The sequence below is a fragment of the Diadema antillarum genome, unplaced genomic scaffold (assembly GCF_040938485.1).
Source record: "Diadema antillarum isolate AM-2024a unplaced genomic scaffold, OU_Dant_1.0 seq00000053_RagTag, whole genome shotgun sequence".
NCBI lineage: Eukaryota > Metazoa > Echinodermata > Echinoidea > Diadematoida > Diadematidae > Diadema > Diadema antillarum.
The window spans coordinates 453243-480452 of record NW_027271161.1 but is presented as its reverse complement, the minus strand read 5'-3'; the positions used below and the strand labels follow the sequence as shown (position 1 = coordinate 480452).

Genomic DNA, 27210 nt, shown 5'->3' with positions numbered 1-27210 from the left:
TGCGTGTATATGTTTCACCAAAGCAATATACAATCATAGAAAAGCCTCTTTTTTACATTAAAAAGTGTCCCTTTTCCTGACTTGAATTTATTTTGTATCTTCTATTCGTTCTTTATGTAGGGTAGATACCCTTTCATGCACAAGACTGATATTCAAAGGCGTCCACGTAAAAATACAATGGTGTGTAGGGTAAAACAACAAATACAAATTATATAACAATACAACAAAACAAACAAGGAAAAAGTACTCTACATAATAAATATATGTATACTTGTTCACGTCAAAAGTATGGAAAGTGTCCCTAGATAAATGGAATTCTATAAGTCAGCGTATGCAAAGAATCATTCATGATATTAATATCAATCAATGTATATTATAATAACCCAAAAAAAATATGTAGGCCTATATTCAAAACGCAACCTCAAAACTAATCGTGTCTTCCAATATTCTGTTTAAGAATACAAATTGTATCAGTCGATCGAATATCATGTGGCAGATTATTAAAATAATATTCACCTGTTGTTTTTGTTGTGTTTCCTGGAAGTGATTTTTTTTTTAGACGATAATATTGTTTCAACCTTTATTGTTCGGAATTATACACCAATTTGGTGAACCCACGGAGAGGATACATTTTGACAGTCAAAAATATGCTGTTTATTCTTCTTGCATTTACCAATAAATTCGAAATAATAAATGGCAAAAGAGCATTATAGGAAAGGACCTCCAGCCTATAAGGAAGACTTTTTTTTTTAAATCTGGTTTTGCTCTGAGAATACACGCCAATGAAATCCGCATATAGCATGGCGACGATTTCTGTGAAGAGAAAACTAATGAGTAATCCATGGCTTTTATACTCTCGATATCACCCTGAAATAGCACGTCAAGTTGGGATGACATAAAGTTCTTAACTCCATGAACAAAGACGAGCATTCATGCCTTTTAGTGCGGTCGACCCGCTTTTTCAACAGAGGAAGAACTGTCCCTTTTCTGGAGTTTCAGTAGTATTTTTTTTTTTTTGGGGGGGGAGGTCTTAGCTTACTTACTGGGACGTTAACACCTTCAATCCTATACCCCAGTACAAATCAAATACCTATACGCCACTGCCACACATATCTCTCGTGTTCCTAACAAAACGAAAAACAAAAACAAAAACAAAAACGAAAAAACCGTTGGTTTATATTGGATGTAATTATACTCTAAAAACATTTTCGATTTATCCACTTTAAAGTTATGTTAGTTGTTTGTGATACAAAAGCCGATGTGGCTGGATTGAGACGTCTCTTCAATCAAGGTAATGTCATAGACACTTGGTGAATTTTAGTGACCTACGAAATCAATTTAACATACTATAGTACTTGAAGTGATCTAAAATGCGATTTCATAGATACACAGTGTTGGCAATCGTCTCTACCATATCCTCCCCGTGTCTGGATGTTCGTTGTATTGTTGCGGACTTTTGGCAGCTATTCTGATACCCTCCTCGTACCCGCCCCCCCCCCCCCACACCCACACTCACACACGATAAAAAAGAGGCTCTAAAACAGTGGTGGAAGAGAGCGATTTGAAGAAAGAATGAATACACATGCTATGAATGTTATATATTTTGTATGATACATAACACGTATAAACATTTAAAGGACAAGTTCACCTTCATAAACATGAGGATTGAGAAAATGCAACAATATTAGTAGAACACATCAGTGAAAGTTTGAGGAAAATTGGACAATCGATGCAGAAGTTATGAATTTTTTAAATTTTTGTGTTGGAACCGCTGGATGAGGAGACTACTACAGCTTGTGAGTCATATGCGTACAACAGTATAAAGAAAATGTAAAAGAAAATTCAACATATTTTCACTTTTTTCGCATAATAAAAGAGCACTTGACTTGCCTCTTTCTAAAGGCATGGGGAATAATATTACCCATAACATTTGTCGGTAACGAGTCAGGGGAATGTGTACTTTTTTCAACAGATGGAATTTTGTGAAATTCTCTTTATATTTTCCTTATATTGTTGTACGCATGTGACATCTAAGTTATTCATACACTGCAGTAGTCTTCTCATCCAGCGGGTACTGCACAAAAACTTCAAAAATTCATAACTTTTGAACGGATTGTCTGATTTTCCTCAAACTTTCAATGATGTGTTCTACTAATATTGCTACATTCTCTCAATCCTTATGTTTATGAAGGTGAACTTGTCCTTTAATGTACACTGTATATCAATATATATACATTGGAGTATGTTTACAATTACATTTAAAACACACATACATACATACACATCCACACACTGTGAACACACACACACACATAAACAAGCGTGCGCCCACACACACACACACACACACACATATATATATATATGTATACATATATATATATATATATATATAATCATAAGAAGAAAGAGTCTCAAGTACGCCATGGATCCCACGAGAAGTAATAAAAAACTGCTCGTTGGATCCATGGCGTACTTGAGACTCTTTCTTCTTATAATTACAACATTCGAAGTCCAACGCATGGAAAGTTCCAAGATGAACATATATATATATACATATACATATATAATACTTCGGAGTCCTCGTGATGGTCAAACAATATTAATGTGTAGTTGGTGAACAGAAAAATCCCCCTTGAAATTATTATGCATTGCGACCAATTGTTAATATTTGATATGAGTGATTTACAGGTACCGAGATTTGTAATATTCCAATAGTATTGTTCATTGACGATTGCACTATATTGCCTTTTCTCTCCTTCCCGAAAAGTTTAATGGCAAATCGGGTGGAGTGCCATTTGTAATCATTTTGAAGCAAGTCCATCATAAGTTAGATGAGACATTTCCAGTAATACCTCACTTGTTACATGGCAAGAAATATTCTTGAAGTTATGATCAAGAGTATCCCATATTTCCCATTATCTTCTTTGTTTTTAAGCAACTATGATGTTAGATGTCTCAAATTAACAAGAATGGATATACTAGTAGCTCGTTTTGGATCACACGCTTCATACAGTGATTTGCGTCATACAAGCAAACAATTTTGAGAATTCTTTTCAGCAATGAAACAGAACGTCTTGTCACGAAAGACTAATTTGCGATATACAAAAACACATACTGTAATAGTAGTTTCCCAAAGGTCATTGCACGAGCCATCAGTTTGGTACATTAAATGTGACACTTCTTCTATGCCTACAGCACCGCGCACGGCGCGCTAACTTCCGCAGCTCGACGCGCACTCGTCGATTCATGCACGAGTACACCAAGGGGTCCAGAACAGAGTTGCAGTATGCCAGCCACATGGTGAACACGCCAAACCAGTGACCTTCACTGACCCGGATGTACTTTGAGTGGAACAGTAGGTATGGTGTCCAGCATATGATATTAATGAAGACGAGGATAGTCCCTATACGGATGACAACAAACAAACCGAAAATAAGAGCTCTGACTGTAGGAATACTTTAAAGGCCGCAAAATACAGATATCCAATTCGGTCAGATAGACCATGTTTGTCAACTAGGAAAGTCGTTGTCGACCCCAGAAGGGTCTAGAAAACAAACAAAACAACTAAACATTCTGCTTGGTGCCTTGGGTCTGATTTTAATTTTTCGAAATTTTGTTTAAACAATGTCACATGGAGGTTCTATTTAAGAAAATGTCACTTATTCGAACAAAAGAATATGACTCTCGATGGTTAAGGGATGCTTCTATCCAAGCTGGCCATAAAGGGCGTCTATCCAGGATTCGTGACACTCAAAACACTTACAATGCATTTTAATTTTACAACTTAAAAAGCTACGGTTACAACTGAAGTGACAAAAATACAGATAATTATTTTCATTCCCTCTTTTCTTCAATAGATAAGCCCTGATCATCCTCCTTGCCTATTCGTCCTCACCCAATCTTGCCACTCGACTGTGAGCCTGTAGGTGTCGGCGACGTCGGGTCCTCCGGGCTGCCTTCCGCTTTGCACGGGCGGGTGGCACAGGAACAACGTCCTCCTTGTTGCCATGGTGATCTGCCTCAACGCTGTCGACGGATGGATCATCTCTGGACGCAGGGGCTACCGTCTCTGTCTGATCAAGGGAGTGTGGGATACGAACAGACACAGGTGACGAAAGCACGACTTTTAACATGTGTCAAAAGACTTGGTAGATGATGTTCTTGTCGCTATACGTCGACCCACTACAGCTCGATTGCAACTGAAAGACGATAATTGAGATAAGCTTACCAAAAAGAAGAAGAAGAAAACGAAAAAGAAAGGAAGTAAGTGCCTAGACTTGGGGAAAGGATGCGTTTGACTGTTTGCTTCTTGACCGAGGGATTAGAGGCGAAACGGAGTATCTTAAATAGTATAAAACAATTTACCCATAGTGCCAGCCTGGTGCAGTCATAAACAAAAAAGAAGTTTGTTTAGTACACTGACCATGATAATTGTAACATTCACCACCTAACCACCTGCAGTGTGTATGACTAGTATTGTACACGGAAGACTAGAGAGTGAATATGACGATACACGAAAAATTATTTCTTACGTTCGTACACATTCATCACAACTTGCAAGCAGTCAAAATTGTTTCAACACTTGAATCGGATTATTACCAATGACATTAAATGTTATGCGACATTAATTTTTTGTTTGGAGAAATGACACTAGCCTTTAGATGGTAGATGAGTTGAAGCGACTGAAATGTTTTCTATATTGTGTTACTTTGTTCAGCTAGCCTGCATAGAATGTCGAGGATAGCTCAATGTGGCAGTTCTTATTAAGTTACCTGACTGCTCGACCGGTTTTCCTCAAGAGTTCCATTCCTGTCCGAAGGACGACTGGCGGTAAGCACGAAAGAAGATTTTGAAATCTCATAAGTCTTTAGACGCCGTCCCTCTCTCCACAAGTGCCAAGATATGACAGTATAGAAAAAGACTAGTGCGGGAACAATTATACCATAGTTAACTACTGTGCTGAAAACACGGAATTTCTCGTAACTCCAGACGGGCGAGCAATGCTTAGTGTTCACGTTGTATTTGAACTCGCTCAGCCAGCCTGTCGCCACTGTCAGAGCCAAGATGAAACCCATCGTCCACGACATGACAATTAAGAGACCGATACGAAGTCGTTTTGGCGGGGTGCGATGCGATGAGCAGACGATAATGAGGAATCGATCAAATGCAATAGACGATATAAGTGGAAGATTGGTGAATGAAAACCAAGTCGAGAGAAAACCGTTAATCTGTAGGGGGAAATGAAAATATCATCGAAATAAAGTACGTCTTGCTTTTTAAATTGCGCAGACATGACTTTACTTGCATCTTGTTTGTTTGTTCATTTCCATCTTAGAAGATGGCTGGATAGCCCATATTCAGCTAAGTTAAGCTGGTCTTCCATGGGGTCCAGTTGGATGTGAGGTGGGACCACTTCACCGGGTTAAACACCCTGCTCTTTGCGATGGATGAATGAAGCGGGGTCTTTTACGTGCATGAGTTGTGACTCTCTCAGCACACGGGACCTCCATTAATTATGTCGTATCCGAGGACGTCAAAGTGTTGTTCTGAAGTTTAGGCATGACTTTTGAAATAATGTAGTAGGCCAGAAAGCGAAACTATTTACCATGCTTATTATGAAGCATAATGATGAGGAGGTTATCCTAATCCACAAGGTATTAATGTATGTGAATGAAGTTCTCTGAAAAGAAAGTTTACAAACCAACGACAGGAGATTGAAGGATACGCTATGGTGTCTTGTTGTTCCCCGTCCAAACCTTCGAATACAGGTAGGCCCTATCTAAAATTTCCAAAACAAGGCATTTGTTATATCCCTATCAAACCGCGTCAGCGTAGTCTGTCGGTCTGTTGGGAGTCCAATATTTGCACAGTTTCAAGTAATTGAGACAATTTTTTTTTTTTTTGGGGGGGGGGGGGGGGGCAAACAAGTAAAAATGTGTTTTGTGATCTCGCGAGGGCAATGTTATAGCCTCATCAGTATGTGCAAAAAATAATGTGTGCCGAAATACTTTCAAACCTCTACCCCATTGTCTACACGATTCCTTTTTTTTTTCTTTTTTGCTTTGTATATGATACAGGAGTAGGCACACTTGATTGTTACCGCATTTTCATCTTACGCTTTAGGAAAGGTTTAAAAGAGAATATGGATTTCAATCTTATTACCTCGCATATCGTCCTGTGTGAGAGTAAGAATCTTCCTTCGTCGAAGATAGACGCCATGGAGAATGTCATATTTGCCAGGGCCACACCCAGATCCGCCACAGCGAGATTTAACATCAGCAGATTGTGGAGGTTTTGTCTGAGGCTGCGCGTGCGCAGTATAACGACAATCGTCATAAAATTGAAGGACAGCGAGCAAAAGAGGATCATGGATAAGCTGTGAGAGAGATGATATAACAAGTGCGTATACACATGAGTCGTTGAAATGTTTTGTAAGAAATGATTTAACAGCTTTTCTGAGTCATATGAGAGTATTTTTGTAGAAATTCCTAGTAATGTTCACTGTAAAAAAAAATTATAGGTGTTGTTTACCGCCCACCATGTCAAAATATTGATGCTTTTATTACAGATTTTGCGATTCTTTTGGGTAAGATAGATTTAAATTATGCAATTGTTTTATTTTGGGTGATTTCAATGCCCATTTAGCAAAACTGAATGTTAATTGCAAGGTTGATTTATTTTTAGATTTGTTGTTAAGTTTTCATACGCAACCAGTCATCAATAGTCCTACACGTATTACCCAAGCATCTGCTTCTTTGTTAGATAATATTCTTACAAATGTAACTTTCCCTATACAATCAGGTATTCTTGTAAATGACATCAGTGATCATTTACCGATTTTTGCCATTTTATCAGACCCTACTTATATCAAGAATGTGTTGCCATGTAAAAATCAGAGACGTTTGATTAATGAATCTAACTTACGGATTTTTTTTATGAAGATGATTAATATACGGTGGGAAATTTTTTGTTGTTGAAGATGATGTACTTGATAATGATGATATTTTTTTGCAAATATTTCAAGAAAATTATGAAGAATGTTTTCCAAAGAAATTATTTTGTCCAAAGAATAGAAATAAAAAATCATTGTTAACAAAGGATTTACTAAATCTTTGTCATAAAAAAATCACAATTGTATAAGAAATATCCTTTGAATCCCACTTTGTATCGAAAGGAAATGTATAGAAAATGTCGGAATTATGTAACTATGAAGATACGACAAGCTAAAAGAGATTATTTTAATAGGAAATTTGATAAAGTAAAAGGTAATATGAAAAGTATTTGGAAACTGATCAATAATATTTTGTATAAAAGTAAGAAAAATACAGTTATTGAGTCTCTTCATTTCGGTAATGAAAAAGTTACCAACAGTCAAGGTATTGTGAACACATTTAATGAATATTTTGTTAATATTGGTTCAAAATTGCAAGATTTAGAAAATGATGTAAATCAGAATAAGTCTTTTTAAGATTATCTGAAAATGCCAAAGAGTAATACTCTTTTTTGAAGCCAATAACAAATGATGAAATAATAACTATAGTTGATCATATGAAGAACAACATCAGCTCTGGTATTGATGATATTGATATCAAGGTGGTAAAATGTGTTATTTCATTGATTTGTGTTTCATTATGTATTATTTTTGATGAATGTTTACGTACTGGTACTTTCCCTGAAAAAATGAAAACTGCACGAGTCACACCAATACATAAAAAAGGAAAATTAACTGATGTGAATAATTATCGTCCAATATCAGTATTGCCTATATTTTCGAAAATATTAGAGAAATGTATTTATGATAGGTTGATAGAATTTTTGAATAAACATAATATACTCATTAGAAATCAATATGGTTTTAGGCAGAGATATTCAACAGAAACGGCAATATTACAACTAATTGATAAGATAAATCAGGCTATAGATAATAAAGAATATGCTTTAACTGTACTTATTGATTTAACCAAAGCATTTGATGTTATAGACCATTTCATTTTGTTACAAAAATTATGTTATTATGGTGTAAGGGGCACTCCATTGAAATTATTTACAAGTTATCTCTCAAATCGTAAACAAATAACAAACATTAATGGTGTCCCATCTAAACTTAAAGAAATAAAATGTGGAGTACCACAAGGGTCTATTCTTGGGCCTCTTCTTTTTTTTTCTATATAAATGATTTGCCGCATTCAACATATGATGTAGATTATATATTATTTGCAGATGACACAAGTGTATTTTGTAAAAGCACAGACCTAAAGACATTATTTTATAATATGAATGTTCAATTTGATTGTATAAGTAATTGGTTGTCGGTAAACAAATTGATTTTGAATGTTGATAAGACCAATTACATATTATTTGGAACGAGAACTAAAATTGACAGTAATTTGAAATTGATGTATAAAGATGAGGAAATTAAACGAGTATATGATGATAAATTGTTCTGGAATTCTCATGTTAATCATATATGTTCAACAATATCGAAAAGTATTGGTGATCTGTTCAAATTACAATTTCTTCCCCAGAATATTTTAAAGATGTTGTATCATTCGTTTGTTTCAGTTCGCATAAAATACTGTAGTATTGTTTGGGGTTTTACTACAAAGAAAAATATTGATCGTATTCATAAATTAAAGAAACGCAGTATTCGTGTGATAACCCACTCTTCATATTTAGCTCCCAGTAAGCCATTATTTCTTAAGATGAAAATTTTACCTGTTCAAGAATTCATTTCTTTGGAAAGCATGATCTTTATGTTTAAAGTTTCCAACAATGTTCTTTCTGAAGTATTTCACAACCATTTCACTTTGAATTGTTCCGTTTACAATTATCATACCAGGAATGCCCAAAATATTCACACACCACTAAACCGGATTTCAAAAACTCAATCCTCCATATTTTACCATGGCCCTATTCTTTGGAATACTCTTCTTCCAACAGTCAAGAGTAGTAAGACCTTACGTCAATTTAAAAGGCTTTATAAAAAACATATTTTTGATGAAATGTAACTGAATCTGTAAGTATAAGTATGCATTGTTTCCACCTCTGCCTCTTTTCTTCTCCTTTCATTGTATCTTCCACATTTGTTTAATCAATTGAATTTGTATGATAATTGTTTAGTTGAAATGTATCATTAATTGTTTGTAGGGGATGATTTTCAACAAGCCTCGTGTGTGCTTTCTATGATCCCTCCATTCAAAATGTATAAATGTACCAAGGCAATTGTGTTTTGATATTTGTAAATGTTATGTTTTGATATGGAAATAAATGAATCAATGAATAAATGAATGAATAATGATAAAAGTAACAATGTAGGCATGGCATAATTTCAGTCACTTAAATCACACTATAGATTTCTTGTTTGTTGAATTATCTGATTTGATTTGATTAATTCTCTGTATGCTTTTTTTTAGACGTACATCAATTTTCTGCAATATCATTGACACTGTACAAAATAACAGGAATATGTCTATTTTCAACAATTATCATCAAATATGTACATCTGTATTATGATGACACGAGTTACATCTTAATTTGCATGCAGAACAATTGCCAAGAATACGCCCACAGCTTGACTGTTTGCCAACCGATAATGAATAACCCGAAAATTATGGCTAGAGAGCTTCTGAAAGGGATGAATGATAATTGGATTGAAAAAATGTAGATAAGTTGTTTCCATGAGGAAATATGTTCTGTAGTTCGATTTCGAAGGAGAAAGTCAGAAGAGAAATTGAGAAGATAAAGAGAAAGAGTAGTCCTAGATAACCAATTACATCTTCTACAATTAGTGTAGTAGAAGATCTTGAGCAGAAACAAAGAAAAAAACAATAACAAAACTAATAAACACATATACCAATATTAGATAGACAATATGACTATTCTTGGGAGTATATAGAGTGCGTGGGAGGATGGAATATTTTTTGGAGGGGACAATTTAAAATACGTGTATTTTGAACAAATTCTTTCGTCCATTAGGCCTAAACGTATCTTCTCTGTTTAAGAAAAGTAATGGATCAAAGTTCACGCATACACTGTATGAAATTACTTTACTATTAAGTGGAACACCATCCATATTTTGAAGTTGAAAAATCTAAAAGCTTCACCTATAGTCCCGTCTTAACAAAAGATATTTAACAAAGCAAACAGTATGCCTGCTCGTAAAGGTATTTTTACCATTGGGAGCAGTGATTTAAAAAATGTTCGAGCAATTACATTTGATGCATATGTGTCGGTCAGTTGTATCACAAAATATCCTACCAGTAAAAAAAAAATGCAATAAAGTCAGAAATATAAGGAGATATCACTATATTTCTCACTAAACCATAACTGCAGACGGTTTTGTATAGAAACGATTTTATTATAACTATTTTTCACACACATTTTGTATATTTAATTATACTTAACATTTATTGTAATGATCAATATTTTTAGATCTCTTGTTTCTATCCCTAACTCACATTTTAGAACTATTTTGAAGCACTGAAGCTGGGTTTTTGTTTCATCTACAAATGGTAAATAATGTCTTTAAGAAAAAAAAGTATCCTCTGTTGTCCTACTAAGGTAAATTCAATCATTTACAAAATATCGGTGTACCCAAGACTCTGATACTGTAGCACTGTTTGGGACCCACATTAAAGGACATGATTATATATTATCAATTGAAACAACAACAACAATGAAGAAAAGAACTGCATCGTTAGTAACCGGAAATTACAACAGAGAGACTTTAGTTTGTCCTTAGTACAAAAGCTATAGGATGCATGGGAGCCTCTTGTATAGATCGCCGCACAAGAGCTAGGTTCATAATGATTTACAAAGAAAGAAAAAAACCCAGGGACTGATCACACATAATATGCCGGGCAGACAAATTTTCACATAATCTGTCGCTATTAACACTCGCCGCCTACATGGTCAGTTCTCTGCCACATGAGAAATCAAAATTCAGAGCTGCCAAGTCTCACACATTGAGTCGTGAGACTCAAGCATTTAGGGTCTGTTTCACGATCTCACGCATGGCACCCATTTTTCTCACGCATCGGGCGAAGTCTGCAACTTGGGCCTATAATAATGAACATAGCTCAAAGGATTAAAGTGATAGTTGCAATTGAAGGTATATTTCCGTTTTGTCTTTCGAAATAAGTGAAAAATCGCACCATTAAGAGCTAAAAATTGAAAAAGCTCCCTACCGTGGGAGGGGGAAAAAAACCCTCCCACACCCTCGCTCATGCACACATGCGCGCGCCGAGACATTGAGTCATGAAAATCTCACTCATAACAATTTTTTGAACTTGGCATCCCTGAAAATTCAGCAATTAAAGACTGACTGAAATTCTCCCCCTACTCTTGTTAGCCCTGAATGGAATTTACTCCAAGATTGTGTGAGGACATCGCCCCGAACCTTGACACTTTTAAAGCCAATATATCAAACATGGATGTACATGTATGCAACTTAGTCTAGCATGCTCATTTAAAACAAATTAACTATTGCTACCTCTTAAATGTCATCAACAACTCACGGCGACCACTGCACCGTGATAGCCCACAATTGTATGGCGTTGTGTGCATTACCGAACCAACAAAAGATACAAGATAACAAGAGATGAAATCATAAGTGTCAAAGGAGATTTCTAACAGAATCATTAATTGCAGCGAAAATAAAAGATACTCAATACCCCTATCACCTGCCTATCAATATGATTAAACATCAACACTTACATATTATAATAGGGGGAATGTTCGTGAAAATTAATCGATTCTTCTTTTAAGCATTCTAAATGTCAGCAATGAAAGCAGGGATTCATAATGAAATTGAAAAGACCGTGAATATAAAAAACCCCACATGTTTCAAAAGAAAGACTGTGAACAAGAATAGATCACATTCTGGGGAAAAATAGGGGCATTAAACGAAAACAAACCACATGATAGATCGCACTTCTCAATATATCAAATTAAGAAAGTATCAACATTAATGGCAAAAAAGAGAAGAATGTTTTGCACATTTACTTTGCTACTTTATTAGGTGTAAAGTATAATTCATAGTAATGTGGGCAAAAGGGCTGTTTCGAAAAAAAAAACTTATCTCTAAAAATGAGGATTATCATATGAATTGGAATATAGAGGAAGTTGTGCGCTTGATCGATGATTATATTCGACGATAGTTTCAGCATGCTTTTAGATACTATAGCATAAAGGCACACACTGCCTCTGACAAGAGATGACAAATGACATAACTAGTTTGTGCTTGATATTGGGGAGGGTGCAATTTATCTGTCAGCGATTTGCACAAAAAAAAATTTGATTGACTGAGGTTAACTAAAGAAACAACCGCATGTCATACTATTTGTATTTGAAAATGGATAGAGGAAATAGATTTTAAGAGGGTGCTCTACGTTGTATATACCAACAAAATGTAAATAGACTATTAGAAGAACAATATAAATTCTTTGTTGTTTCTTATGGTGTAAAAAAAAAGTGGTAGATTGTAACATTATTGTACGTTTAATAGAAACATTAACTATAATTTGTGACATCTCTTTCAGCAATGTTCAGTAGTTCTTAGTTGAGTTGTTATGAAGAAATATTGAGTGTAATAAGATGTGAATAAGGTATCAGAATTATACAGAAAGAGGTATGAAAATCATGTCTTTCACTGTTTGTCGGTGACTTTGTTGATAACCAGAGTATCACCATGCATACAGTATTTTACATTTCTTTTGATGTATAATGCAAGAGTATCTCGTGTATTTGCTTGTTAAAATTGCTAATAAAAAGTATGACCGCTTCGTCTTTAAGTGAATATTAACTTGGTTTTCAGCCGTTTTGATCTGAAGTTGCCTCCTTTGCCATTTCAGTAATAACGAAAGAGTCAGGTTGTTTTTGTTTTTGTTTTTTCGTTAATAACGAAATATCAATCTCTAGTCAAGAAATATCATCTTTAGAAAAAGCAAATTCATTTCAAGACCAGCACAATAATACCATGGCTCTTCGGTAGGGAAATTCACCCAGGATAACCAAACTGGGAATAAAGTACACAAGATAATAGTTTGTTGTGCATAGCTCACATCAAGAAAGTCGAATTGAGTTAAGAGAGAAGTGATGGTGGAACCAACACCATTGTGAACACTCTATCGGATAAGGCTATGGAGATTATGTATTGGGGGAGGGAGGTTCTAAAGTTACCCGAAGGGTATATTAATGGGCAAGATGTTTTACCGTCCATGCACTCTTTTTAACCCACTTCTGAATACCCGGGATTTTGCAAGACTGTAGTAAGAACACCTTGTTTCCTTCTCCTCTACTTCTAATCATGTAGGCTAGCCTACATTAAATTGATTATTGCATGTATTACTGTTATTGTATTTATCATGTCATCATTGTCATCGTCGATATCGTTATCATTGATATCATTGTCATTATCGTATAGATTATTATATTCTGGAATGGTTACGTCAATTCTTTCGCCAAATTGATACGTTTAGCACTTATCTGATGTCTAAACCTTTAGACGAAATTAGGCCCGAATTATGATTCGAACGCAAGGTCTGTTATTACTTCCGTGTGATTCGTTTGACTTGATTAAGTAATTGACGCATTAAATTCAAAGAGGCAGTTTTTTTTCTAGCTCCGTGAGGATTTCGCCACATTAAAGACAGATGATTCAAGTTTTCTGATGATTGAATGTTGTTGATGTTGTTGTTTTTTAATGGGCACACACCAACGTTTATAGTCATTTTTTGCAGCAATAAATCATCTCACACCTTGAATTTCAGACATTAGAAGCTACATTACAAGGTGTGTAACGACAATTATCTATACGAACGTCTACAGTCAAAAACCCAGTGTGGTATAGGAAAATTGGAACACACTTCAAAATACATTTCTTGAAGCGAGTTGTACTTCTCAAAGGAATCTTACCTCAGTGCCTGTAAGGGTTTATCCTCATATTGCCCCCTGCCTTCACCAGTAGATGGTGTACTGTGTGTTATGTCCATGGAATCATTCATTCTCGTTATAGAAGGACGATCGCACAGTCTTGACCTCCCGCATGAGGAATGTCAGAGAACAGTGTAAACAGATGGATAGACAACAATAATTGTGTACGTGTTGAGACCTGCGATGAGAACTTCAAGGGTGTGCGTGACAAGAAACTAATTAGGAACTGATGTCAAGCACTTATGAAAGTATTAGAAAAGATAGAAAAGTATCCGGACATGGTGACCATACATCTTATTGCGGTATGACCCTTGGTAAGATTTGGCATATGCAACAATGCATTGTGAAGTAGCTGAAACCGATTCTTGGATGAACATTCATGGTCACTATATTTTATGCGATTTTATTGCTATCCTTTCACAACCTCAATCTATACTCATGTCAACAAAAATGTCTGTCAAATGACATTGATGTATTAGTTTGGAAGAATACACTGTGCACTGTGCTTATTGTGTATCGTGTCTTTCTGTCTTTTTACTTATTTTGTATTATACTTCGTGACTTAGAATCTACTTACAAATATTGTTAGAAAAATATGATTTGTTGAATATATACTGCGTACTATGTGTTAATAATAATAAATCATTTATTAAGCGCAGAAACTATGTCTATATATTCTACTGCGCTTCAAGAGCTCTTAAGTTCCTATGTTGCACAATGCTGCATGGGAAGTACAAAAAGAAATAAGCCCATGCTAAAACAAAAAAGTTTTCACTTTTAATTTAAAATTATTTAAAGTCTGACATTTCCGAATGTCTAATGGTAATCTATTCCACAACCTAGGGGCTGCACAAGAAAATGATCGGTCACCTAAGGTAACTTTTGTTTTGATTTGGGGTATCTGCAATGTCAATCTATCATTTGTACTGCGGAGATTATGGCTATGAGTCTGAGATTTAAAGTTCAATGATTCACTGATATAACCAGAGGCCTGACCATTCAGAGCTTTATAAACCAGCATCAATATCTTGAAATCAATTCTTTGGCGAATGGGCAGCCAGTGCAATTCCTTTAGAAGTGGTGTAACATGAGCAAATCTTGGGAGATTACAAATCAATCTTGCACACGTGTTTTGAACCCGCTGACTTAACTATCTGTGAATCCGGTAATCCGTATAATAGACTGTTACAATAATCTAATTTGCTTATAACACATGCGTGGACAATCGTCTTCATGCTTTCCTGATCGAAATATTTACGGATGCGTCTCAAATTATATATCATATAATATGCTGATTTACATACACTAGTAACCTTAGATTCCATATTCAAATGGGTATCAAAAAACACCCCCAAGTTTCTCACATTATTGGATGGTTTTATAACAGTATCAGCGAGTGATATACCATTTGATTCAAATTTAGAGACTTGCCGTTACGTGGAATGCCAATGACTAACAATTCCGTTTTCTTATCATTTAACATCATTTTGTTTTGTAATGTCCAGGTTCTAATGTACTCAATACATGATTCTAACACAGTTATGCAGTAGTCTTCGTTTGGTGTGTTAGGGTGGAATGACAAATATATTTGTGTGTCATCTGCACAACAGTGACAAGTGATAGCAGGAAACTCCTTTTCAATATTTGTGAGGAGTCTACTTGTGTACAGTGTAAACAGTAGGGGACCTAAACGTGACCCCTGTGGGACACCAAAAGGTACCGTGAACACATCAGAGACAATGTCTTCCATTTCAACTGTCTGTTTTCTACCATTTTGTTTGGATGGAAAAGAGTAAAATGAACTAAATTGAATTGAGTTCTGGTCATTGTCATAAGTAATACCTTTAATTTGATAAAGGAGTCGTTCATTATGCAGAAATTAGATGAGCTCGAGGAAGCAACTCCTTCAAAGTCAATCTTCTGTCATTTTCAATTTCGAATTCAAGAATTTAGTATACCTTCAATTTGATAAAGGAGTCATTCATACGCACAAATCAGAAGAGCTCGATGAAGCAATTAGTCATTCGAAGGCAAATTTCAGTCATTTTCAATTTCGAATTCAAGAATTCAGTATTCATTATTATCATTCAAATCAGATTGCCAGAAAGCACGCTGTGTGACGCTCCAGACTCTTTAAATATTATGCACCATGCATTCGAATCTAAACCTGCCTACCGCGTACATCATCAGACACAATGTGTTTACCAAGCGATCATTAATTAGACGCCTGTCAATGCCGGAGTAAGGGCAATTAGCCAGTCTGTAGTTCCACTGTGCGCATTAACAGAAAAAAAAAGTCATTTGTGATAACAGGCATGTTGGTTTCTTTTAAGTCCTTTTGATAAGCATCTGTGACGTAGTGATTATTCATGACATCCTCTTAAACGCTGCTTGCCAGCACGTCCACCTCACAGCAAGAAATTGTTCATTAAAGCCTTGATAGTACTTGTCAAAATAAAAAAGGTTTGTAAATGCATTTGATGCATGAAATGAAAAGGATGCCCGCAAGTTAAAATTGAATTATCACCAGGAGCCTGTTGCATAAAACTTTTCATCTGAGAAAAACTCGGGTTACTTTAAACAGAGTCTTTCTTGCGTTAAAGTCAATGGCAGGGTCATATACTGACTTGAGTTTCTATTTCTTACAAGAGCTTTTCTCAGATTAAAAAAAAAAAATATGCAACAGGCCCCTGGTCTACACAGGTTCATTCTGTGTGTTTGAACATAAATTTCATAAATTCTTACGTCAGGCAAGACTATGCATTGTCTCTTTGAGGAGGAGTGAAGCGCCTAATCAAGTGAGAGAAAAAGAGAGGTCATTGTCCAAATATGCACATGAGGTCATTACGGACTGGCTTATTCAAACATCTATAGAGGAACAACTTAGGTTACACAGAAGGGACTATACAAGGGTGGGCGAATAAGACGACACCGTCATGTCACAATCTTTTTTTGTTTGGAAATCAGTAAATGATGTGTAATACCTCACTAGTATGTAGCAGGTTGAAGTTTATGACAGTTGATATTGTGTAACATCTTTAACTTCTCATGCATAAGTAACTAGTTCTGCTTTGAATCGATCACATTTCCTGACAATATTCCTCTGTAAACCTCCACGCGTTTCAGCTCGCAAACAACTAACTATACACAGCCCAGTCGCTGTACATGGTTTTCGCATAGCGTAGTAACAGCGTCTGGTCGGGCTAGCAAACAACTATTCATGAAGCACCATCACAGTATGATGGAGCACGAGGTTGAGGATATGAGGATAGCACGATACATTATGGTTCATTGTTGGTTATGCCGAGTGGAAAAAGAACAGGGTTAGGCCTATCAGATTGTGATCCCTGTCAACAGTAATTCCTTATGATTTAGATTTTGAAATCAACTGTGTGGAGACTAATAAAGGTATCACAACTTCATGTAACAACGTACTCTGCTCTGTGGTCCCAGCTTTACTGCGCATGCTTGCATACCAATGAGAACCAGTCGAATTCGAAGGCCGAGTAGCATTCACGAATGAGGGCGCCATTCATCTCACTATAGGGCTTTTTACACTTGTAAATTTTTGCTTAGCCCCGGACCAACGGTGGGGCTAAGGGGGGGCCTTAGCCCCACCGTTGGTACGGGACTATCCTTAGCCCACTTTCTGTTTACACTCGTTTTTGCCAAAGTGGGCTAGCCCCACCGATAGTACGGTAGGCCCTACTATCTGGCCCTGCAAAATAGCAGGGGTTAGCACCGCAATTGCGGTGCCAAGCAAGTGAGTGTAAACAGAACGAAAAAATAATCCTGGGCTAACCGACGGAGACAAAGTCCGACCTTCACTGACCAATCAGAAACGAGGTAATCAAGTGCTGCCGGTGCGTGCGTGTACGTGTACAATACACAGCGTAATTATGAATATTCATGTGGTTTGGAAAGTCTGGGGCTAAGAAATACAAGTGTAACTAGAGATTGTAATTTGTCATTACTGACAAATTAAGGTGATCCGATTTTTTTTTTTCATCAATGATTCGTGTCCTGATCGCAATAGGCATGACCATACAGGTTTCGTCTGTTGTTAAAAACGTTGACCGTGTGATGTTTGAATTCTCGTTTAGAAAAGGGAGTCATATCTGCCATCTTTGGTACCAAATTCCGTATACACTAGATAACGAAGATACAACAACAAATACATATGACCTTTGACCCACCTTTACACTCCCAAGATGGCATCTGAGGAAAAAGTGGTTATTTTGTGAAATGATTCTTGCGACATCGCGTCTATACGTGTGCAAAATATGGGAAATGGTGATAGGACAGGTATTCGCCAAGATACAAGATGAAACATTTATGACCTTTGACCCTAATTTACATACCCAAGATGTTGTCCGATCAAGTAGTTGTTATTTTATGAAATAATGTACGTGACATGAACTAAACATGTGCAGAATATGGGGGTGATAGGGCGTGTTTTTCTTGAGTTATTGCAAAGAAAGTTGCAGAAAGAAAGAAATATCTCAATACATAGAAGATAAGCTTTAATTTCAACCAAGTTTTTTATCGTGATCCCGACATCGTATGAAAAAACAAAATCAAACTTAACGATAGCCCAAAGTCTCAGCTACAACATATTAAAATCTGGGAGAAATTCACTGAAGGGTAAGTGAGCTAGTGCTCGATAAAGACAATCATGTCAATTTTCACATTTAAAAAAATTCCCTCCCATAGAGATAACACGTCATAACGAAGATACAAAAAGAAGTACATATGACCTTTGACCTCAATTTGCACAGACAAGATGGCATCTGAGTAAAAAGTGGTTATTTTGTGAAATGATCCTTGTAACATGGTCTTTGCGTTTGCAAAATATGGGAAAGATAGGACATGTATTCACTAAGATACAGGATGAAACACTTATGACCTTTGACCCTAATTTACATACCCAAGATGGTGTCCGATCAAGTAGTTGTTATTTTATGAAATAATGTACGTGACATGAACTAAACATGTGCAAAATATGGAAGTGATAGGGCGTGTTTTTCTTGAGTTATTGCAAAGAAAGTTGCAGAAAGAAAGAAATATCTCAATACATCGAAGATAAGCCTGAATTTCAACCAAAATTTTTGACATGATCCCGACATCGTATGAAAAAACGAAGGGCACATCCACGGTAGCGTAAAGTCTCAGCTACAACATATCAAAATCTGGGAGAAATTTACCGAAGGGTAAGTGAGCTAGTGCTCGATAAAGATAGTCATGTCAATTTTCATTTCCAGAAAAACTGCACTCCCATAGAGATAACACGTAAACTGGTCAAATTTGACAAGGTTACTTTCAATCCATTTTTATGAGGTGATACCGTTATCCAATCAAAATTTTGTAAATTTATGTTTGAAAGAACATTAGATAAGGTACAACATACTGAAATCTGGGTGAAAATTGACAAAGGACTAGTGAGATACGCTCGAATGAACTTGAAATTTGATGACGTCATTTTGAAAATTTACTTTTTTTACTTTATTAAGAAATTTGCTATCTTTTAATCATTTGTCAGCATTGCCACCCCATGAAATGACATGTACAACTCATCAGGTTTTAAAATATGTAAAGAAAATGGGGGGTCACCGTCCATCCTGACGAGTAAAATCGAATTTAAAATTAGCAGTTTTTTGGCATAGTTGCACTGTATATCGCCATTGACGCGCGCGCAGAATTTCAACTTTGACGGGCCCGTATGACGTCATATTGAGTCGCATTGATTTGAAACTTGGTATGAATATTCCTTAACATTTCAGACATCCGATCAAAGTGAAAAAACTGGAAATTTCAATTGCACATGGACTGTGCGTGCGTATATGCGCGCGCGCGTACGCGTCCGTAAATTTTTTTCAATTTTTCAAAAAATGCTCCAAATAGTCTAAAACGTGTCCAAAAAAATTTTGAGCTCGATTGGAGCATACAAATATTTCAACGCGCGCGTACGCGCACGTTTTAAGAGAAAATATGAATTTTGAGAACATGAGTAGAATGCGCATAATTTGAAATATATGTGACGTAAATTTCATTGAAAAATTTTATTCCATTAATGAGATATGATTGAGAATGTGTTTTCATATAATGACGTCATAGTGACGTCACGGTCGACTGATCACAATGATACATTAGATTTGTCGTCTTTTGGACATGATGCATACATGGTATAATTTTGAAATTGATAGGCAGCGGACTTTCTGAGCTAACCTCTGCACAACTTTTGCGGAGAAATAAAGAAACAAAGAAGAAGAAAGAATCCGTACAGATACAGAAGGTGATCCGAAGGATACTCGGATCACCTAACTAGAGATTGTAATTTGTCATCACTGACAAATTAAGGTGATCCGATTTTTTTTTTAATCAATGATTCGAGGTCTGATCGCAATAGGCAACACCATACAGGTTTCATCTGTATTTAGAGACATTGGTTGTGTGATGTTTGGATTCTCATTTAGAAAAGGCAGTCAAATCTGTCATCTTTGGTTCCAAATTCTGTATACACTAGATAACGAAGATACAGCAACAAATATATAATTTAGGCATGACCATACAGGTTTCATCTGTGTTTAGGGACATTCGCCGTGTGATATTCGGAATCTCATTTAGAAAAGCGAGTCAGATCTGCCATCTTTGGTACCATATTCCGTATAACACGTCATAATAAAGAGACAGAATGAAGTATATTTGACCACTGACCTCACTTTGCACAGCCAGGATGGCATCTAAGCAAAATGTGGTTATTTTGTAAAATGATTCTTGTAACATGGTCTTTGCGTGTGCAAAATATGGAAGAGACAGGACATGTATTCACTAAGATACAGAATGAAACATTTATGACCTTTGACCCTAATTTACATACCCAAGATGGTGTCTGATCAAGAAGTTGTTATTTTATGAAATAATGTACGTGACATGAACTAAACATGTGCACAATTTGAGGGTGATAGACGCTGTTTTTCTTGAGTTATTGCAAAGAAAGTTGCAGAAGAAAAGAAACATCTCAATACATTGAAGATAAGCTTTAAATTCAACCACGTTTTTTAACGTGATCCCGACATCGTATGAAAAAAACGAAGGGTAAAATACAATAGCCCAAAGTCTCAGCTACAACATATTAAGATCTGGGAGAAATTCACCGAAGCATAAGTGAGCTATTGCTCGAAAAAGATTGTCATAGCTTCATTCGCAGAAAAACTGCACTCCCATAGAGATAACACGTCATAATGAAGATACAGAAAGAAGAATATATGACCTTTGACCCCACTTTGCACAGACATGATGGCATCTGAGCAAAAAGTGTTTATTTTGTGAAATGATTCTTGTAACATGGTCTTTGCGTGTGCAAAATATGGGAGAGATAGGACATGTATTCACCAAGATACAGGATAAAACATTTATGACCTTTGACCCTAATTTACATACCCAAGATGGTGTCCGATCAAGTAATTGTTATTTTATGAAATAATGTACGTGACATGAACAAAACATGTGCAAAATATGGGATTAATAGCCATTGTTGTTGTTCATCTATTGCACAGAAAGTAGTAGAAAGAAAGAAAAATAAAGAAAAAATTATGTTATTTTTATAGAAATTTGAAGGAGAAGCATGAAAAAACCAGAAAAAGATAAAGTTAGGAAAGGAGATTAAGACTAACTACAGAAAAAAAAGGAAAAAAAGTGTTCAAAAAAAAAAACTGGCAGGGGTGAGCATCGAACCAGCAGGGACCTTAGGATTACGAGTCGGATGCGCTATGCAATGACCTATTTCATGCTCCATAGGCCCTGTGTATTAAGCAAAATGACGCTGCATCGAAGCCACATGCAATTTTTCAACCAAGTTTTTCGATGTGATACCAACGTTGTATGAAAAAATGGAGGTCACAACTACGATAGCCCAAAGTCTCAGCTACAACATACTAAAATCTGGGAGAAATTCACCGAAGCATAGGTGAGCTAGTGCTCGAAAAAGAGAGTCATGTCAATTTTCACTGCCAGAAAAACTGCTCTCCCATAGAGATAACACGTAAACTGGTCAAATTTTACAAGGATACTTTCAATCCATTTTTACGAGGTGATGACGTTGTTCAATCAAAATGTTGTTATTACATTGATGAAAGAACATTTCATAAGCTACAACATACTGAAATCTGGGTGAAAATTGGCGAAATTTAAGTGAGATACGCTCGAGTGAATTTGAAATTTGATGACGTCATTTGGAAAATTTACTTTGTTTACTTTATTAAGAAATTTGATATCTTTTAATCATTTTTTCAGTATCGCCAACCCATGAAATGACATGTACAACTCATCAGCTTTCAGAATATGTCAAGAAAATGGGGGATCACCGTCCATCCTGACGAGTAAAATCCGATTTAAAATTGGCGGTTTTTTGGCATAGTTGCACAGTGTATCCCCATTGACGCACGCGCGGAATTTTGAATTTGACGGGCCCGTATGACGTCATATTGAGTCGGATCGACTTGAAACTTGATAGAAATATTCCTTGACATTGTGGACATCCGATCCGTGTGAAAAAACTGAAAATTTCTATTGCATATGAGCTGTGCGTGCGTATATGCGCGCGCGCGTACGCGTCCGTCCGATTTTATCAATTTTTCAAAAAATGCTCCAAATGGTCTGAAACGTGTGCAAAAAAAATTTGAGCTCGATTTGAGCATACAAATATTTCAACGCGCGCGTACGCGCACGTACCAAGAGAAAATGTGAATTTTGAGAATATGAGTAGAATGCGCATAACTTGAAATATATGTGACGTAAATTTCATTGAAAAACTTCATTCCATTAATGAGATATGATTGAGAATGTGTTTTCATATAATGACGTCATAGTGACGTCACGGTCGACTGATCACTTTGATTTTAGTTCGATTGCCGTCTTTGGGACACGATACATACATGGTATAAGTTTGAACTTGATAGGCAGAGTACTTTCTGAGCTAACCTCTGCACAACTTTTGGGGAGAAATAAAGAAAGAAGAAGAAGAAGAAGAAGAAGAAGAAAGAATCCGTACAGATACAATAGGTGATCCGAGAGGATACTCGGATCACCTAACTAGAGATTGTAATTTGTCATCACTGACAAATTAAGGTGATCCGATTTTTTTATCAATGATTCGAGTCCTGATCGCAATATTCATGACCATACAAGTTTCATCTGTGTTTAGAGACATTGGCCGTGTGATGTTTGCATTCTCATTTAGAAAAGGGAGTCATATCTGCCATCTTTGGTACCAAATTCTGTATACACTGAATAACGAAGATACAGCAATGAATACATATGGCCTTTGACCCACCTTTGCACTCCCAAGATTGCATCTGATGAAATAGTGGTTATTTTGTGAAATGATTCTCGCGACATCGTCTATACGTGTGAAAAATATGGGAAAGATAGGACAGGTATTCACTAAGATACAAGATGAAACATTTATGACCTTTGACCCTAATTTACATACCCAAGATGTTGTCCGATCTAGTAGTTGTTATTTTATGAAATAATGTACGAGACATGAACTAAACATGTGCAAAATATGGGGGTGATAGGGCGTGTTTTTCTTGAGTTATTGCAAAGAAAGTTGCAGAAAGAAAGAAATATCTCAATACATAGAAGATAAGCTTTAATTTCAACCAATTTTTTATCGTAATCCCGACATCGTATGAAAAAACGAGGGAAATGAAACGATAGCGCAAAGTCTCAGCTACAATATATTAAAATCTGGGAGAAATTCACCGAAGGGTAAGTGAGCTAGTGCTCGATAAAGACAATCATGTCAATTTTCACATTAAAGAAAATTCCTTCCCATAGAGATAACACGTCATCACGAAGATACAAAAAGAAGTACATATGACCTTTGACCTCAATTTGCACAGACAAGATGGCATCTGAGTAAAAAGTGATTATTTTGTGAAATGATCCTTGTAACATGGTCTTTGCGTGTGCAAAATATGGGAAAGATAAGACATGTATTCACTAAGATACAGGGTGAAACACCTATGACCTTTGACCCTAATTTACATACCCAAGATGGTGTCCGATCAAGTAGTTGTTATTTTATGAAATGATTCACGTGACATGAACTAAACATGTGCAAAATATAGAAGTGATAAAGGCCGTCCTTCTTGAGTTATTGCAAAGAAAGTTGCAGAAAGAAAGAAATATCTCAATACATCGAAGATAAGCCTGAATTTCAACCCAATTTTTTGACGTGATTTTGACATCGTATGAAAAAACAAAGGGCACACTTACGGTAGCGTAAAGTCTCAGCTACAACATATTAAAATCTGGGAGAAATTTACCGAAGCTTAAGTGAGCTAGTGCTCGATAAAGATAGTCATGTCAATTTTCATTTCCAGAAAAACTGCACTCCCGTAGAGATAACACGTAAACTGGTCAAATTTGACAAGATTACTTTTAATCCATTTTTACGAGGTGATACCGTTATCCAATCAGAACACTGTAATTTTATGTTTGAAAGAACATTAAATAAGCTACATCATACTGAAATCTGGGTGAAAATTGACAAAGGACTAGTGAGATACGCTCGAATGAACTTGAAATTTGATGACGTCATTTTGAAAATTTACTTTTTTTACTTTATTAAGAAATTTGATATCTTTTAATCATTTTGTCAGCGTTGCCAACCCATGAAATGACATGTACAACTCATCAGTTTTCAAAATATGTAAAGAAAATGGGGGGTCACCGTCCATCCTGACGAGTAAAATCGGATTTAAAATCGGCAGTTTTTTGGCATAGTTGTACTGTATATCGCCATTGACGCGCGCGCGGAATTTCAACTTTGACGGGCCCGTATGACGTCATATTGAGTCGGATTGACTTGAAACTTGGTAGAAATATTCCTTGACATTTCAGGCAGCCGATACGTGTGAAAAAACGGGAAATTTCTATTGCATATAAGCTGTGCGTGCGTATATGCGCGCGCGCGTACGCGTCCGTCCAATTTTTTCAATTTTTCAAAAAATGCTCCAAATGGTCTGAAACGTGTGCAAAAAAAATTTGAGCTCGATTTGAGCATACAAATATTTCAACGCGCACGTACGCGCACGTACCAAGAGAAAATGTGAATTTTGAGAATATGAGTAGAATGCGCATAACTTGAAATATATGTGACGTAAATTTCATTGAAAAACTTCATTCCATTAATGAGATATGACTGAAAATGTGTTTTCATATAATGACGTCATAGTGACGTCACGGTCGACTGATCACTTTGATTTTAGTTCGATTGCCGTCTTTGGGAGACGATACATACATGGTATAAGTTTGAAATTGATAGGCAGAGTACTTTCTGAGCTAACCTCTGCACAACTTTTGGGGAGAAATAAAGAAAGAAGAAGAAGAAGAAGAAGAAAGAATCCGTACAGATACAATAGGTGATCCGAGTGGATACTCGGATCACCTAAAAAGGTCAGTTTTCTCCTTAGCCCCGGACAAGAGATAGTACGGGACTAATTGGCGAGTGTAAAAAGCTGAAAAAATTGGTACGGGACTAACGATAGTCCTGGGTCAGAGAAAGTCCGGGGTTAAGAAACGCAAGTGTAACTAGAGATTGTAATTTGTCATCACTGACAAATTAAGGTGATCCGATTTTTTTTATCAATGATTCGAGTCCTGATCGCAATAGGCATGACCATACAAGTTTCATCTCTGTTTAGAGACATTGGCCGTGTGATGTTTGCATTCTCATTTAGAAAAGGGAGTCATATCTGCCATCTTTGGTACCAAATTCTGTATACACTGAATAACGAAGATACAGCAATGAATACATATGACCTTTGACCCACCTTTGCACTCCCAAGATTGCATCTGATGAAATAGTGGTTATTTTGTGAAATGATTCTCGCGACATCGTCTATACGTGTGAAAAATATGGGAAAGATAGGACAGGTATTCACTAAGATACAAGATGAAACATTTATGACCTTTGACCCTAATTTACATACCCAAGACGTTGTCCGATCTAGTAGTTGTTATTTTATGAAATAATGTACGAGACATGAACTAAACATGTGCAAAATATGGGGGTGATAGGGCGTGTTTTTCTTGAGTTATTGCAAAGAAAGTTGCAGAAAGAAAGAAATGTCTCAATACATAGAAGATAAGCTTTAATTTCAACCAATTTTTTATCGTCATCCCGACATCGTATGAAAAAACAAAGGAAACAAAACGATAGCGCAAAGTCTCAGCTACAACATATTAAAATCTGGGAGAAATTCACCGAAGGGTAAGTGAGCTAGTGCTCGATAAAGACAATCATGTCAATTTTCACATTAAAGAAAATTCCCTCCCATAGAGATAACACGTCATAACGAAGATACAAAAAGAAGTACATATGACCTTTGACCTCAATTTGTACAGACAAGATGGCATCTGAGTAAAAAGTGGTTATTTTGTGAAATGATCCTTGTAACATGGTCTTTGCGTATGCAAAATATGGGAAAGATAGGACATGTATTCACTAAGATACAGGGTGAAACACTTATGACCTTTGACCCTAATTTACATACCCAAGATGGTGTCCGATCAAGTAGTTGTTATCTTATGAAATAATTCACGTGACATGAACTAAACATGTGCAAAATATAGAAGTGATAGAGGCCGTTTTTCTTGAGTTATTGCAAAGAAAGTTGCAGAAAGAAAGAAATATCTCAATACATCGAAGATAAGCCTGAATTTCAACCCAATTTTTTGACGTGATTCTGACATCGTATGAAAAAACAAAGGGCACACTTACGGTAGCGTAAAGTCTCAGCTACAACATATTAAAATCTGGGAGAAATTTACCGAAGCTTAAGTGAGCTAGTGCTCGATAAAGATAGTCATGTCAATTTTCATTTCCAGAAAAACTGCACTCCCATAGAGATAACACGTAAACTGGTCAAATTTGACAAGATTACTTTTAATCCATTTTTACGAGGTGATACCGTAATCCAATCAAAATATTGTAATTTTATGTTTGAAAGAACATTAAATAAGCTACATCATACTGAAATCTGGGTGAAAATTGACAAAGGACTAGTGAGATATGCTCGAATGAACTTGAAATTTGATGACGTCATTTTGAAAATTTACTTTTTTTACTTTATTAAGAAATTTGATATCTTTTAATCATTTTGTCAGCATTGCCACCCCATGAAATGACATGTACAACTCATCAGCTTTCAAAATATGTACAGAAAATGGGGGGTCACCGTCCATCCTGACGAGTAAAATCGGATT

At 36.1% G+C, this 27210-nt stretch overlaps 1 protein-coding gene across 1 annotated transcript in view; it reads right to left on the bottom strand.

Moving 5' to 3' along the window:
• Nucleotides 1-3155: 3155 nt before the first annotated feature.
• LOC139725651 (rhodopsin-like) overlaps nt 3156-27210 on the bottom strand; it is a 36061-nt gene continuing 12006 nt past the window's right edge. Inside the window, exons 2-5 of the mRNA XM_071636743.1 lie at nt 6166-6379; nt 5019-5231; nt 3899-4076; nt 3156-3406 (exon numbers count right to left, since the gene is read on the bottom strand). Of these exons, the coding sequence (XP_071492844.1) occupies nt 3156-3406; nt 3899-4076; nt 5019-5231; nt 6166-6379 (856 nt within the window). The remainder of the gene's footprint in view (nt 3407-3898; nt 4077-5018; nt 5232-6165; nt 6380-27210) is intronic.